Raw genomic sequence first — 17,973 nt, forward strand, 5'->3', positions numbered from 1 at the left:
CGACATAAGGAGATGGAAAGACATTCCATGTACATGGATTGGAAGAATAAACATAGTTAAAATGTCCGTTCTACCTAAAGCAATCTACAGATTCAACGCCATCCCAATCAGAATCCCAATGACATTCTTTACAGAATTAGAACAAAGAATCCTAAAATTCATATGGGGCAACAAAAGACCCCGAATTTCTAAAGCAATCCTGAGAAAAAAGAACAAAACGGGAGGCATCACAATCCCTGACTTCAAAACATACTACAAAGCTACAGTAATCAAAACAGCATGGTACTGGTACAAAAACAGGTGCACAGATCAATGGAACAGAATTGAAAGCCCAGAAATAAAACCACACATCTCTGGACAGCTAATCTTCGACAAAGGAGCTGAGTGCATACAATGGAGAAAAGAAAGTCTTTTCAACAAATGATCCTGGGAAAACTGGAAAGCCACATGTAAAAGAATGAAAATTGACCATTCTTTTTCACCATTTACTAAAATAAAGTCAATGTGGATCAAAGTCCTAAAGCTGAGACCTGAAACCATAAGGCTTCTAGAAGAGAACGTAGGCAGTACACTCTTTGACATCAGTATTAAAAGGATCTTTTCAGACACCATGCCTTCTCAGAGAAGGGAAACAATAGAAAGAATAAACAAATGGGACTTCATCAGACTAAAGAGCTTCTTCAAGGCAAAGGAAAACAGGATTGAAACAAAAAAACAACCCACTAACTTGGAAAAAATATTTGCAAGTCATGTATGTGACAAAGGCTTAATATCCATAATATATAAAGAACTCTCACAACTCAAAACAAAAAATCAAACAACCCAATCAAAAAATGGGCTGGAGACACGAACAGACATTTCTCCAAAGAAGATATACGGATGGCCAATAGGCACATGAAAAGATGCTCATCATCGCTGATCATCAGTGAAATGCAAATCAAAACTACACTAAGATATCACCTTACACCCATTAGAATGACAAAAATAACTAGAACAAATAGTAACAAATGTTGGAGAGGTTGTGGAGAAAAAGGAACTCTCATACACTGCTGGTAGGAATGCAAATTGTTGCAGCCACTATGGAAAACAGTATGGAGATTCCTCAAAAAATTAAAAATAGAACTACCATACGATCCAGCCACCCCACTACTGGGTATTTATCCAAAGAGCTTGAAGTCAGCAATCCCGAAAGTCCTATGCACCCCAATGTTCATTGCAGCATTATTTACAATAGCCAAGACGTGGAAGCAACCTAAGTGCCCATCAACAGACGAATGGATAAAGAAGAAGTGGTACATATATACAATGGAATACTACTCAGCTGCAAAACAGAACAAAATCATTCCGTTTGCAATAACATGGATGGACCTTGAGGGAATTATGTTAAGTGAAATAAGCCAGCGAGAGAAGGATAATCTCTGTATGACTCCACTCATATGAGGAATTTAAGATTATGGACTAAGACCAGTTTAGTGGATACCAGGGGAAAGGTGGGGTGGGGGGTGGGCACAAAGGGTGAAGGGGTGCACCTACAACACGACTGACAAACATTAACGTACATTTGAAATTTCACAAGATTGTAACCTATCATTAACTCAATAAAAAAAAAATTTAAAAAAAAAAATATGAAAGATTGTTTTTTAAAAAATAATTTGAGAATCGGCAAATCCTTCCTAATCATAGCATGAAATTTGTGTCATTTAAGAAATTCTTAAAAATGACTACGTAAAATGAAATTTCTGCATAGAAAAAAGTCATAAATTCAAAAGACAAATAAAGTGGCAAAAATACTTGCAGTTCATACATACACAAAGATTTTATTTCCTTAATATGTACATCAATAAGGAAAAGACTAAGGACGAAACAAGCAAAGAACATAAATAGTTCATATAAAAAGAAAATGAATTTTAAATATATGAAATGAGATTCAATCTCATTCACAATTATATATGCAAATTAAAACTGTAATGATACACTATTTTTTCTGTCAGACCTGGCAGAGAACAAAAGATAAAGAAGTTTGATAATTTTTTGAATGGGAAAATAGGCATATTCTTTCACCACCGAAGAATTATATCACCTCTTTAGTGGAAAGTGGGCAATATCTTTCAAATTGACATGCATATACCCCTTGACTCAACAATTCTATTTCTAGGGGGCTGGTCCCGGCCCAGTGGTTAAGTTTGCGCACTCTGCTTTGGTGGCCCAGGGTTTCATTGGTTCAGATCCTGGGCGTGGACGTGATACCACTCATTAGGCCATGCTGAGGCGGCGTCCCACATAGCACAACCAGAGGCACTCACAACTAGAATATACAACTATGTACTGGGGGGCTTTGGGGAGAAGAAGCAGGGGAAAAAAAAAAAAGATTGGCAACAGATGTTACCTCAGGTGCCAATCTTTAAAAAAAAAAATTCTATTTATAGGAATTTATCCTGCAGATATAATACACATGTTGCCAAAGAACTACATACAAGGATATTAATTGCAGTATTGACTGTAAGAGCAAAGGGTTGGTTGATCAATAACTGTTTAGTTAGACGTATTATGGTATATCCAATGGAATACTCTGCAGCTGTTTTTTAAAAGAGGGAGATTTATAAGTATTGATCAGGATCAAAGGCCAAGATATATTGTTAAATGAAAGAGCAAGGTGTAATACAGTGTATAATGTAACTATTTCTCTGGACCAGTGTATAATGTTTGCTTCTGGGAATAGCGACTGGAGGATAGAGATGTAGGGGACTTATTTTTCACTACATACATACATTTCCTTCTGTACAATTTGAATTTTTTTTGTCTTATGAATGTGTTATCTTCTCTAAAAAGAAATATAAAGTGAAATACAATTAATACTAATCAGCCTCCTCCCCCACTTAATGCCAGGCTAGCTCTTCCTTGGGAAAAGAGAAGCAAAGAGAATCTTTGGCTGCCCTGCATAAACCTCTTAGCATCCTCCTTTCCTGCCTATTTTCTATTTAATTTTGGAGACCTGTGCTGCCCTAGGGGTAATTTTCACTGTAGAGCCTGGGAGATATTTTTCCCTACCCCTAGCCAGTTCCAGAATTTGCTTTGTCTTAGTTTCTAATACATTAGTCATAGGTAAGCACATCCATGAGCTAGATTTTTTTCCCCAGAATTCTGGGGCTATTGCCACTCCCTGCCAGAGAAGAGAAAGACTTGGCTAACTGGGAGTTTCTGGCTTATAGATAGACATCTCCAGAAGAGCTTCGGAGTATCTTCCTGTGCTGTCGGGCTCCCCTCCTTTTCCTTTCCAGCCAATTACCAAATGTTTACTTGGATTAGTAAAACTATACTAATTTCAATAATGTATGGGGACTACTTCTCTAATGAATCATTACCTCAAATAATTATGTGGCATAGGGGCCAGCCCGGTGGCGCAGCAGTTAAGTTTGCACGTGCTGCTTCAGCGGCCTGGGGTTCACCAGTTCGGATCCTGGGTGCGGACATGGCACTGCTTGGCAAGCCATGCTGTGGCAGGCGTTCCACATATAAAGTAGACGAAGATGGGCATGGATGTTAGCTCAGGGCCAGCCTTCCTCAGCAAAAAGAGGAGGATTGGCAGCAGATGTTAGCTTGGCTAATCTTCCTAAAAAAATTAAAAAAAATTATGCAGCATATCACAGTTACATGTGTCACATTAATATTAATCTAAATGTTATCCAGTTACAACAAAAAGAGTATTTCTGTATGCTTGTCATAGTTTGTTGTTCAATTGACAGTACTCTGCCGGGGTCCCGCCCCGGCGGAGTCCAGGTTCCTGAGGGATGGACGGCATCGGCGCGATGAGGGAGGGGGAAAATAAAGGGGACGTGAGACTTGGGTTGGTGTTAGCAAGTCCGACTTTACTGTGCACAAGTGTCGTTTATATATTTTTCAGGATTAGTACAGAAATAGTTCTACAAATATTCTCAGAGAGATAAGGAAGTAAAAAACGAGCACAAGAATATTTATTAGCATTCTGTTCTATAGAGCATAAGGTTAATGGTAGTCTTCTCCGCAATTAACTAGTGTTTGTTGTCTCTAAGCTAAAGGAGATAGGTACCTAGGCGTCTGTTGTAATTCATGGTAAAGTTAAATCAAAGAGAGAAGGTCCAGGCCTCCGGACAGGACAGCAGTCCATCTGGTTGCATCCTGGTGAAGCCATCCCTGCCTCCCTCAATCATTTACGCCATTAGTGTAGATGGTTAATGGGAACAAAAGGCGACTCCAGGGTGTCTTATCCCCAGGGCTATCTGCATTCTCAGCGGGCAGTTAAACATCTTTACTTTTTCGCGCCCTTTAGGGGGTGGAAGCATTCCTTTGTCTTTTAGATTGTAGAGCTAACAGTCCCTTAAGTACACTGCCGGAGAAAGTATCACTTTGTTAGTAAAGTAAAGGGCTGAAAAGCTAAGCTAAACTATATATCTTCAAGAATAAAAAAGAGAAATAAGTATACACATAACCTTGATAGAAAGCATGCATATAATTCAGAAAATATCAGGGGTGTCGGCCGGCCATCCTTCACCGAGGGGCATTCTTGCACCCCTCGGCCCTTCTACTCACCAATTATTTATTATTTATTGCTTTTAGGAGAAAACCTCTATAACATTTTAACAGAAAGCAGAAGGTCAAGAATAATATATAGATACTTCTTGATCATCCAATTAACCAGCAAACTTAGAAGGACGATGCATATGTATATTTAGACAAAGAACTGGAGGGAGAAGGAAACATTAACCAGATGGAGGCCATAAACCTAATTCGACATAAGGGCAGGATTCCTTTCTGATTGTCTCAAATGGGACTGTGTGCTCCTCCAATAATTAACTGAAAAATATCTTGAAAGTTACCTACAGGTGGTCACATTCTCTTACTATATCTAATTTTCCCAGGAGGTAGTGCCTCCCAAGCAGCCACCCAAAGGAGTGAAAACTGGAGGTTAAGAAAGGAAAAGGAATGAAGGGCAATTAGAAGCAGCACAGGTTTCAGAACTATGTGAGGGGCTGGCCGGTTATTCTTCACCAAGGGGCGACCCTGCACCCCTCGGCGTTAATCGGCTGGACCCTGTCAAACAGCCGATCAAATGATGTAGCCACGGCTCCCAGCAGTACTCATCTGTTTAAAGCTAAAAAATGTACAGTGATTTTCAGTCTTCTTTTTTTGGTTCTATTTTTTGGCAGAGTGGTAGGGTGGGAAGGGGGTAAAAAGGGAAATGCAGGCAACTTAATAAATGTGCTACATATACCTGGCAAAGGGTAGGGCAGGGGCATAAATCACATTCCTAAGAAGTACAAAGGCCTGTGGTGAACACTCTGTGAAAAATAACCATGAAGTCTTTCCCTCTTACTTCTCTTACAGGGAAGAGGAGCTTCATGGAAAGAAATCAGAAGCAGCTACAGAGAAACAGAAATTAGGGTACCCTCCCATTGCTCCATTTTACTGCATGAAAGAAGATGTCCTTGCTTATGTGTTTGACGATGTGTGGAGCAAGGTTCTGAGTTGTATGGAGCAGTTGACGCGTAGTCACTGGGAGGGATTTGCTTCTGGTAAGGATCTTTTTGAAAACAATATAAAAAAATAATTGTTTATGATTTCCAAACCATAACCAGTGTCTTAGATTATATGCTTCATTAGTGCAAAAGATTCATATTTGTATTTCCCACAGAAACTAACAGATATTTAGAAAATATTTGAGAATGAGTGGATGAGTAATAAGGCCTAGTCTATGATAAATAGACAGAGATTGTGCTTTCTCTTTGAATATAATTATTTGTGAGAAAAAGACATGTACGAGTGGCAAATACATTTTTAAACTGCTTTATTGAAGAATGGTTGATATAAAGTGTACAATCTGACAAGTTGACCTATGTATACACCCATGAAACCATGAAACAGTCAATATAGTAAACAATCACCGCCAAAAATTCATGACCTTTGTAATCCCTCCCTCCTGCCTTTCCCCAACCCATAATCCCAAAGTGACTACTAATCTTCTTTTTGTCATTATAGATCAGTTTTTATTTCGTAGAGTTTCATATAAATGGAATCATAGGGTATTTACTCTTCTTTTGTCAGTTTCTTTCACTTAGCATGATCATTTTGAGATTGATCCATGTTATTGTGTGTCAAGTGTTTATTCCTTTTTATTGCCGGAAGTTCCTGGATATAATACATTAAGAAAATTTACTGGGGCGGGGCCGGCCCCGTGGCATAGTGGTTAAGTTCGCACGCTCTGCTTTGGCGGCCCAGGGTTTTGCCGGTTTGAATCCTGGGCGTGGACATGGCACCGCCCATCAAGCCACACTGAGGCGGCGTCCCACGTGCCACAACTAGAAGGACCCACAACTAAAAATACACAGCTATGTACCAGGGGGACTTTGGGGAGAAAAAGGAAAAATAAAATCTTTAAAAAAAAAACAAGAAAATTTACTGGGGCATAATTCCTTTCTTTTTATAGACCTGTGAAACTAAAGCTTACATACACAGGTATATAAACATCTAACTATATAATCCAGCCATTCCACTCCTAGAGACAAGTTATCTGACCCCAACATACCCAATATACGATAGGGGGCCAGGGAAAGGACAACAGTTACAGACATTACAGTTAAAAAGGAGGGCAAATGGAAGGTCAAAAAGGGTCCATAGTAATTCTGAAATCCAGCTGGGAAAATATTGGGAGTTCCTTCATTAAGTTTCAGGCCTGGAAATAATCCTCTCAACTCTCTGCTCTACCCTTTGGGCTCTTGGTCTCGCCCTCTAAGTCATCCTTTGTCATGAAAGGTAGCACATGTTTGCAGCTAAGTAGTTTTATCAGGCTGCTTCCTGCCAGTAGAATTTGGGGGGTCTGACAGCCTTCTTTCAATTAAAATCTTTTGCCATCTAGAGAGACTAAGAATTTTCAAAATTAAGTCCTGGTTACTTTATGTTTAATAGTTTTTCCCTCAATTTATCTCTCATCTCTTGTTTTTTTATAAGCAGCAAGAAAAAAATCAGGCCTCACCTTCAAAACTTTGGAAATCTCCTTAGCTACATAACCAAGATCATCACTTAAAAGTTCTGCTTTCCACATGACCACAAGAGACCATTTCAGTAAGCTTTCTGCCACTAAATAACAAGCATCTCTCTTCTTCCACTTTCTAATAGCATGTTCATCGTTTCCTTCTGAGCCCTCCCCTACAGCGTCCTCCAAATCATATCTCCACTATGTCTGTTCAAGGCAATTTATGCCTTCTCTATCATGCTTGTCAAAATTCTTCCAGCCTATGTCACTGAATAATCGAAAATGAAATTAAGAAAATTCATTTATAATAGTCTTTGGGGTGTTCTGAAGCCTAATTCCAACATGTGGGGAGAGAGTTCCCCACACCAACAAGCAATTCTTGGGACACCAGCTGAGTGTCCTGCAATTCAACTCAATTCTGAGACTACCTGAAGATAGCATCAGATTTCACAGATTAAGAGTTCAGTCTTATAAGACTGAAGTCCTCTAAGTCCCCCACCCCTTCAGATACCAGTCACAAGCCCAGGTTATTACCTGTGCTTCTGACACACCAGCTACAGATTGACGGTCCCCATGACTTCCTCCTTGACTTCAGACACCAGTTGCAAGTCCAGGTACCTGTACTTCTGATCAACTGGCTGTAAATTAGAGCTTCCCACAACCCCCTCCTTGGGTTTGATTAATTTGCTACAGTGGGTCACAGAACTCAGAGAAACATATTACTTATAGATTACTATTGTAAAAAGATATAACTCAGGAATAGCCAAATGAAAGAGTTGCATAGGGTGAGGTATCAAGACAGGGCATGTTACTCTCCCCAGTCTCCACATGTTCACCAACCCAGAAGCTCTCTGAACTCTGTCTTTTTGGTTTTTTATGGAGGCTTCATTACATAGATATAATTGATTAAATCATTGGCCACTGATGATTGAACTCCATCTCCAGCCCTTTCCCCTCCCTGGAGGTCAGCAGGTGGGACTGAAAGTTCCAACCCTCTAACCTTAGGTATTTTCCAAAAATCACCTCATTGACATAATGAAAGATGCCTTTATCACTCTCAACACTTGGGAAATTCCAAGAGTTTTGGGAGCTGTGAACCAGGAACTGTGGACAAAGACCAAACATACAGGCATACCTTGGAGTTATTGCAGGTTCAGTTCTAGACCACTACAATAAAGCGAATATCACAATAAAGCAAGTCACACGAGGTTTTTGATTTCCCAGTGCATATAAAAGTATGTTTATACTAGACTGTAGTCTATTAAGTGTGCAATAGCATTGTCTAAAAAAAAATGTACCTACCTTAATTGAAAAACACCTTATTGCTAAAACATGCTAACCATCATCTGAGCCTATGGCACGTTGTAATATTTTTGCTGGTGGAGGGTCCTGTAAAAAATGCAGTATCTGTGAAGTGCAATAAAGCAAAGCACAGTAAAACGAGGTATGCCTGTATATAAGAAATATATCTTGATTATCTGAATGACCAAATATATATTTATTATAAATCACAGTATTGCAAATAGCATCAAAAAGAATAAAATACTTAGGAATAAACTTAACCAAGGAAGTGCAAGACTCGTACACTGAAAACTACAAAACGTTATGGAAAGAAATTAGAGAAGACCTAAAGAAATGGAAAGACATCTTGTGTTTATGGATTGAAAGACTTAATAGTGTTAGGATGGCAATACTCCCCAAGTAGATCTACAGGTTGAGTGCATTCCTTATCAAAATTCCAACTGCCTTTTTGCAGAAATGAACAAGCTGATCCTGAAATTCTTATGGAAATGCAAGGTACCCTGAATATATAAAACAATATTGAAAAAGAATGAAGTTGGAGGATTCACTCTTCCTGATTTTAAAACTTAATACAGAGCTATAGTAATCAAAACAGTGTGGAACTGGCATAAGGACAGACATATAGATCAATGAAATAGTATCAAAAGTCCAGAAATAAACCCACATATCTATGGCCAATTGATTTTCAACAAGGATGCCAAGACCATTCAATGAGGGAAGAATAGTCCCTTCAAAAATGATGCTGGAACAACTGGATAACTGCATGGAAAAGAATTAAGTTGGACCCTTACTTCACACCATATACAAAATATCAACTCAAAATGATCAAAGACACACATTTAAGAGCTAAAACTATAAAACTCTTAGAAGAAAACATAGGAGTAAATCTTCATGAGCTTGACTTGGCAGTAGATTCTTAGATATGACACCAAGACGGCAAACAACAAAAGAAAAAGTAGATAACTTGTACTTAATCAAAATAAACAACTTTGCGTATCAAAGGACATTATCAAGAAAGTGAAAAGACAACCTACAAAATGAGAGAAAATATGTGCAAATCATGTGGATAAGAATCTAGTATCCACAATATGTAAAGAATTACACTCAACAACAAAAGGACAAACAACCCAATTAAAAAATGGGCAAACAACTTGAATAGACATTTCTCCAAAGAAGATATACAAATGGCTAATAAGCACATTAAAGATTTTCACCATCGGGGCTGGCCCCGTGGCTGAGTGGTTAAGTTCGCGCGCTCCACTGCAGGTGGCCCAGTGTTTCATCAGTTCGAATCCTGGGCGTGGACATGGCACTGCTCATCAAACCATGCTGAGGCAGCATCCCACGTGCCACAACTAGAAGGACCCACAATGAAGAATATACAACTATGTACCAGGGGGCTTTGGGGAGAAAAAGGAAAAAATAAAATCTTTAAAAAAAAAAAAAGATGTTCTCCATAATTATTCATTAGGGAAATGCAAATCAAAACCAAAACCACAATGAGGTACCATTTCATACCCACTAGATGGCTATATTAAAAAAAAAAAAAAAAAGGACAATAACATGTTGGTGAGGATGTGGAGAAATGGGAACCCTCATACATTGCTGGTAAGAATGTGAAGTGGTACAGCCACTGTGGAAACAGTTTGGCTGTTCCTCAAAAAGTTAAACATAAAATTACCATGTGACCTGGCAATTCCACTCAAAGGTCTATAACCAAGAGAACTGAAAACATATATCTACACAAAAGCCTGTGCAGAATGTTCACAGCAGCATTATTCATAATAGTCAAAAAGTGGAACCAACCTAAATGTCCATCAATTGATGAATGGATAAACAAAATTTGATATATCCATGTATTATGGACTGAATGGTGTCCCCCTTGAAATTCATATGTTAAAGCCTTAACTCCCATATTACTGTGTTTGGAGATAGGGAAGTAATTAAGGTTAAATGAGGTCATAGGGTGGGGCACTAATCCTATAGGGTTGGTATCCTTATAAAAAGAGGAAGAGGGGCAGACCCCATGGCCAAGGGGTTAAGTTTACATGCTCTGCTTTGGCAGCCCAGGGTTTCAAGGTTTGGATCCTGGGTGTGGACATGGCACCGCTTGTCAGGCCATGCTGAGGCAGTGTCCCACAGCACAACCAGAGGCACTCACAACTAGAATACATAACTATGTACTTTGGGTCTTTGGGGAGAAGAAAAAGAAGATTGGCAGCAGATGTTAGCTCAGGTGCCAATCTTTTAAAAAAAAGAAAAGAAAAGAGGAAGAGACATCAGAGCTCTCTCTTTCGTGCACACACAGAGAGGAGGTCATGTAAGAACAACAGTGAAAAGGCAGCTGTCTACAAATCAGGAAGAGAGGTCTCACCACAAACCAACCCTGACAGCACCTTGATCTTGGACTTCTAGCCTCCAGAACTGTGAGAAAATAAAGATCTATTGTTTAAGCTATCCAGTCTGGGCTTTTGTCATGGTGGCCTGAGTAACTAATACACCATGCAATGGAATATTATTCATCCATAAAAAGGAATTAAGTAATCATTCATGTTACAACATGGATGAAGTTTGAAAATATTAAATGAAATAAGCCAGACACAAAGGGCTATATATTGTATGATTGTATTATTCCATTCAGATGAAATGTCCAGAACAGGCAGATCCTTAGAAACAGAAAATAGTTTAGTCGTTGACAGGAGATGAAGGAAGAGAGGAATTGGGAGGTACAGGGTTGCTTTTTGGAGGGAAATTTTCTGAAATTAGATAGTGATGGTGATTGTACAGCACTGTGAATATACTAAAAACCACTTAATTGTACACTGTAAAATGGTTAAAAATGATTAATTTTATCTCATTATTATTATTATTATTTTTGGCTGAGGAAGATTCACACCAAGTTAACATCTGTTGCCAATCTTCGTCTTTTTTTTTGAGGAAGATTTGTCCTGAGCTAACATGTGTGCCAGTCTTCCTCTATTTTGTATGTGGGTCATAGCCACAGCATGGCTGCCGACCAGTGGTGTAGGTCCATGCCCAGGAACAGAACCCAAGCCATCAAAGCAGAGCGCACCAAAGTTAACCAGTAAGCCACAGGGCTGGCCCTAAAAACATATTTTTTTTAATCCTTCCAACCTGAAAGATGTCCTCTAACATTTCTTGTATATGGGTCTGTCAGTGATGAATTCTTTCTTTGCAAATATGAAAATTTCTTTATTTTGCTTTCATTTTTGCAAGATAATTTTGCAGGTTATGGAATTTTAGGTAAACAGTTTTTCTCTCATCTTTAAAGATGTTGTTCACTTTCTTTTCACTCCAGTTCTTTCTAACAAGAAACCTGATGTCAATCTTTGTTCTTGTGTACATGTCTTTTTTCTCTGGCTGCTTTTAAGATTTTCTCTTCATCACTGGTTTTGAGCAATTTGATTATGATGTGTTTTTTTATTACTTTTTTAAAATTGAGTTAATGATAGGTTACAATCTTGTGAAATTTCAGTTGTACATTATCGTCTGTCAGTCATGTTGTAGGTGCACCCCTTCACCCTTTGTGCACACCCCCCACCCCACCTTTCCCCTGGTAGCCACTAATCTGTTCTCTTTGTCCACATGTTTAAATTCCTCATATGAGTGGAGTCATACAGAGATTGTCCTTTATCTGGCTTATTTCACTGAGCATAATTCCCTCAAGGTCCATCCATGTTGTTGCAAATGGGACGATTTTGTTCTTTTTTATGGCTGAGTAGTATTCCATTGTCTATATGTACCATATCTTCCTTATCCAAACATCTGTTGATGGGCACTTAGGTTGCTTCCACGTCTTGGCTATTGTGAATAATGCTGCAATGAACATTGGGGTGCATAGGACTTTTCGAATTGCTGACTTCAAGCTCTTTGGATAGATACCCAGTAGTGGGATAGCTGGGTCATATGGTAGTTCTATTTTTAATTTTTTGAGGAATCTCCATACTGTTTTCCATAATGGCTGCACCAGTTTGCATTCCCACCAGCAGTGTATGAGGGTTCCTTTTTCTCCACAACCTCTCCAACATTTGTTACTATTTGTTCTAGTTATTTTTGTCATTCTAATGGGTGTAAGGTGATATCTTAGTGTAGTTTTGATTTGCATTTCCCTGATGTACAGCAATGGTGAACATCTTTCCATGTGTCTATTGGCCATCCGTATATCTTCTTTGGAGAAATGTCTGTTCATGTCTCCAGCCCATTTTTTGATTGGGTTGTTTGATTTTTTGTTGTTGAGTTGTGTGAGTTCTTTATATACTATGGATACTAAGCCTTTGTCAGATGTATGACGTGCAAATATTTTTTCCCAGTTAGTGTGTTGTTTTTTTGTTTCAATCCTGTTTTCCTTTGCCTTGAAGAAGCTCTTTAGTCTGATGAAGTCCCATTTGTTTATTGTTTCCCTTCTCTGAGAAGACATGGTGTCCAAAAAGATCCTTTTAATACTGATGTCAAAGAGTGTACTGCAGGGGCCAGCCCCGTGGCCCAGTGGTTAAGTTCGTGCATGCCTCTGCGGTGGCCCAGGGTTCAGATCCTGGGCGCAAACATGGCACCACTCGTCAGGCCACGTTGAGGTGGCATCCCATATGCCACAACTAGAAGGACCTGCAACTAAGACATACAACTATGTACCAGGGGGGAGTTGGGAAATGAAGCAGGAAAAAAAAAAAAAAGATTGGCCACAGTTGTTAGCTTAGGTGCCAATCTTTAAAAAAAAAAAAAAAGAGTGTACTGCCTACATTTTCTTCTAGAAACCTTATGGTTTCAGGTCTCAGCTTTAGGTCTTTGATCCACATTGACTTTATTTTAGTGAATGGTGAAAAAGAATGGTCAATTTTCATTCTTTTACATGTGGCTTTCCAGTTTTCCCAGCACCATTTATTGAAAAGATTTTTCTTTTCTCCATTGTATGCCCTCAGCTCCTTTGTCAAAGATTAGCTGTCCACAGATGTGTGGTTTTATTTCTGGGCTTTCAATTCTGTTCCATTGATCTGTGCACCTGTTTTTGTACCAGTACCATGCTGTTTTGATTACTGTGGCTTTGTAGTATGTTTTGAAGTCAGGGATTGTGATGCCTCCAGCTGTGTTCTTTTTTCTCAGGATTGCTTTAGCAATTCGGAGTCTTTTATTGCCCCATATGAATTTTAGGATTCTTTATTCTATTTCTGTAAAGAATGTCATTGGGATTCTGATTGGGATAGCGTTGAATCTATAGATTGCTTTAAGTAGAATGGACATTTTAACTATGTTTATTCTTCCAATGCATGTACATGGAATGTCTTTCCATCTCTTTATGTCTTCATCCATTTCTTTCAGAAAAGCCTTGTAATTTTCGTTGTATAGGTCTTCCACTTCCTTAGTTAAATTCACCCGAGGTATTTTCTTCTTTTTGTTGCGATTGTGAATGGTGTTGTGTTGAGTTCTTTTTCTGTTAGTTCGTTATTAGAGTATAGAAATGCTACTGATTTATGTAAATTGATTTTATACCCTGCAACTTTGCTGTAGTTGTTGATTACTTCTAAAAGTTTTCCAATGGATTCTTTGGGGTTTTCTGTATATAAGATCATGTCGTCTGCAAACAGTGAGAATTTCACTTCTTCCCTCCCAGTTGGATTCCTTTTATTCCTTCCTCTTGCCTAATTGCTCTGGCCAAAGCCTCCAGTACTATGTTAAATAAGAGTGGTGATAGAAGGCATCCTGGTCTCCTTCCTCTTTTCAGTGGGATGGTGCTCAGTTTTTGCCCATTGAGTATGATGTTGGCTGTGGGTTTGTCATATGTGGCCTTTATTATGTTGAGGTAGTTTCCTTCTATGCCCATTTTGTTCAGAGTTTTTATCATAAATGGCTGTTGGATCTTGTCAAATGCTTTCTCTGCATCTATGAGATGATCATGTGGTTTTTATTCCTCAGTTTGTTGACGTGGTGTATCACGTTGATTGATTTGCGGATGTTGAACCATCCCTGTGTCCCTGGTATGAATCCCACTTGATCATGATGTATGATCCTTTTGATGAATTGCTGAATTCTGGTGGCCAAAATTTTGTTGAGAATTTTTGCATCTGTGTTCATCAGCGATATTGGCCTGTATTTCTCCTTTTTCATGCTGTCCTTGTCAGGCTTTGGTATCAGTGTTGATGTTGGCCTCGTAGAATGTGTTAGGAAGTGTTCCATCCTCCCTAATTTTGGAATAGCTTGCAAAGGATAGGTATTAAATCCTCTCTGAAAGTTTGGTAGAATTCCCCAGGAAAGCCATCTCGTCCTGGGGTTTTATTCTTTGGGATGCTTTTGATTGCTCTTTCGATCTGTTTCCTTGTGATTGGTCTGTTCAAATTGTCTGCTTCTTCTCGAATGAGCTTTGGGAGATTGTAGGAGTCCAAGAATTTATCCATTTCCTCTAGGTTATCTGTTTTTTTGGCATGTCGTTTTTTTGTAGTATTCTCTTATAATCCATTGTATTTCTGCGGAGTCTGTTGTTATTTCTCCTCTTTCATTTCTGATTTTGTTTATTTGAGCTTTCTCTCTTTTTTTCTTTGTAAGTCTGGCTAGGGGTTTGTCAGTTTTATTTATCTTCTCAAAGAACCAGCTCTTTGTTTCATTGATCCTTTCTACTGCCTTTTTTGTTTCAATAGCATTTATTTCTGCTCTGATTTTTATTATTTCTCTCCTTCTGCTGACTTTGGGCTTTGTTTGTTCTTCTTTCTCTAATTCACTTAGGTGTAGTTTAAGATTGCTTATTTGGGATTTTTCTTGTTTGTTAAGATGTGTCTGCATTGCGATGAATTTTCTCTTAATACAGTTTTTGCTGTATCCCATAGGAGTTGCTATGGCATGTTATCATTTTCGTTTCTCTCCAGGTATTTTTTTCTTCTTTAATTCCTTCAATGATCCATTGCTTGTTCAATAGCATATTATTTAGTCTCCACATCCTTGTGCCTTTCTCAGCTTTTTTCTTGTAATTAATTTCTAGCGTTACAGCATTATGATCAGAGAAGATGCTTGTTATTATTTCAACTTTTTAAGATTTATAGAGGCTTGCCTTGTTTCCCAGTGTATGGTCTCTCCTTGAGAATGTTCCATGTGCACTTGAGAAGAATGTGTATTCTGCTGTTTTTGGATGGAGTGTTCTATATATGTCTATTAAGTCCAACTGTTTTAGCTTTTCGTTTAGATCCACTGTTTCTTTGTTGATTTTCTGTCTGGATGATCTGTCCATTGATGTGAGTGGGGTGTTGAGGTCCCCTACTATTATTGTGTTATTTTTGATATCTTCTTTTAGGTTTGTTAATAGTTGCTTTATGAACTTTGGTGGTCCTGTGTTGGGTGCATAGATATTTATAAGCGTTATTTCTTCTTGATGAAGTGTCCCTCTGATCATTATATATTGGCCCTCTATGTCTCTCTTTACCCGCCTTATCTTGAAGTCTGTTTTGTCTAAGTAGTGCGACACCTGTTTTCTTTTGCTTGCTGTTTGCTTGGAGTATTGTCTTCCACCCCTTCACTCTGATCATATGTTTGTCCTTGGAACTGAGGTGTGTTTCCTGGAGGCAAAAAATTGTTGGATCTTGTTCTTTAATCCATTTTGCCACTCCGTGTCTCTTTATGGGAGAGTTCAATCTGTTTACATCGAGGGTCAGTATTGATGCATGAGAGCTTAATGCTGTCATTCTGTTGCTCGTTTTCCGGTTTTCCTGTGTTTCCTTTGTTTCTTGTCCTGTGTGATTTAGCCTACCCATTCACTTCTGCAATTTCTTTATGCTGGGTTTCTTAGATTTTTCCTTACTTGTTTTGTGTCTCTCTTCTGTTTTTTAATTTAGTGGCTACCCTGAAGTTTGTATTCAGAATCTCGTGTATAACAGTCCATTTTCTGGTGGTCTCTTACTTCCTTAGCCTAGGCTGTTTCAGTCCCTTTCCTCCTCCCCTCCTAAATTATTATTTTCATCTCTTATTCCAACCTGTGTTGTGAGTTTGTGGTTAGAGTGATAAGATTGTCTTTGCTTTGGTGATTTACTTCCCTTTATCCTAATGCTATAGTTGAATATTTGCTCTCCTATTCCAATTCTATCTGTCTCCCTACTCTGTGTTTTGTGGCCCCTTTCTCCCTTTTTTTCTTTTTTCAGGTATGAGAGCCTTCTTGAGGATTTCTTGTAGTGAAGGTCTTGTGACTACGAATTCCCTTAGCTTTTGTTTGTCTGGAAAAGATTTAATTTCTCCCTCATATCTCAAGGATATTTTTGCTGGATAGAGTTTTCTTTGCTGAAGATTTTTATCCTTTAAAGTTTTGCATATGTCACTACAATCTCTCCTAGCTTATAAGGTTTCTGTAGAGAAACCTGCTGAATGTTTGATAGGCGTTCCTGTGTAGGTTATTTTCTTCTGCCTTGCTGCCCTGAGAATGCTTTCTTTGTCGTTCATTTTTGCCATTTTTACTGCTATATGCCTTGCAGTAGGTCTTTTTACGTTGATAAATCTAGGAGATCTGAAAACTTCCTCCACACATATTTCTCTCTTAATCCCAAGCTTTGGGATGTTCTCTTCTATTATTTTGTTGAGCACGCTTTCTGTTCCATTTTCCTTTTCCATGCCCTCAGGAATACTGATTATTCTTAAGTAGCATTTTCTCATTGAGTCAGCTATTTCTCAGAGATCCTCCTCAGTTTTTTTAATTCTTAGTTCTCTTTCTTCCTCTGTCTGGAGCCATTCTGCCTGTCTATCTTCGATTATGCTAATTTGCTCCTCTATGGTGTCTACACGGTCATTCAGGGAATCCGTATTCTGTCTTATCTGATCCATTGTATTTTTCATCTGTAGTATTTGTGATTGATTCTTCTTTATAGTTTCAATCTCTTTTGTGAAGTAACTCCAGAGCTCGTTGACTTGTTTCTCTATATTTCCCTTTATCTCATTGAGCATTTTGATGATAGCTGTTTTGAAGTCATCTTCACTTAGTTTATCTATTTCCAATTCCTTAGGACATACTTGTGTGTTTTTATTGTTTTCCTTTTGGACTGGAGCTCTTATAAATTGCTGGATGGTAGAGGAGCAGTTTTTGTGCATGATGCTATTTTTCGGTAGCAGTTACAGCCTGTCGTCACTAGATGGGGGTCAAGAGCCACGCATTCTTAGCCCTCCACCTTCAGCCACCATGGTGGCAGGCAGCACGGGTTGCCGGAGGAGGAGCACTTTCTCCTGCACAGCGACCTCAATTCCGATCAACTCGCTCTCTGGTCTCCTGGGGCCCTGGCTTGCTGGGGTTTCCCCACGTGAAAGCTGTCCCCCATTAGAGGGTTTCCACTGCACGGGCAGTGGGAGTTCTCAATGATCCCTTGATGTGCGGCCCCTCCCCGACTCTTTCCCTCGCCCCTGGCAGCAATCCCAGTCTCTAGGGGAAGGAATGAAGTTCTCTCTTACCCCATTCCAGCTCCTCCAAGGGGGGCTCCAGCCTCTCCGCACTTTGTCATTTGGCTGCTGTGGGCCTCTGACGATTTCTCTTGTTAAGATTTCTTTTTTGGTTGGAAAGCAGTTGCTCTTTTTGGTTGTAATTTGGAGGGGAGAGAGTCCCTGGTGCACTCATGCCGCCATGTTGCTGACGTCACTCTGATTATGATGTGTTCTGATGTAATTTTCTTCAATTTACTTCTGCTTGGAGT

At 39.0% G+C, this 17,973-nt stretch overlaps 1 protein-coding gene across 5 annotated transcripts in view; it reads left to right on the forward strand.

Annotated features, from left to right (window-relative positions):
- Positions 1–17,973, forward strand: part of FAM149B1 (family with sequence similarity 149 member B1) — a 68,022-nt gene that overhangs the window by 36,451 nt on the left and 13,598 nt on the right. For all 5 annotated transcript variants that reach the window (XM_014858882.3, XM_014858883.3, XM_044756975.2 and 2 more), the window contains one exon: positions 5,362–5,549. In XM_014858882.3, the coding sequence (XP_014714368.3) occupies positions 5,362–5,549 (188 nt within the window). The remainder of the gene's footprint in view (positions 1–5,361; positions 5,550–17,973) is intronic.

This window comes from Equus asinus, chromosome 2, assembly GCF_041296235.1.
Source record: "Equus asinus isolate D_3611 breed Donkey chromosome 2, EquAss-T2T_v2, whole genome shotgun sequence".
NCBI lineage: Eukaryota > Metazoa > Chordata > Mammalia > Perissodactyla > Equidae > Equus > Equus asinus.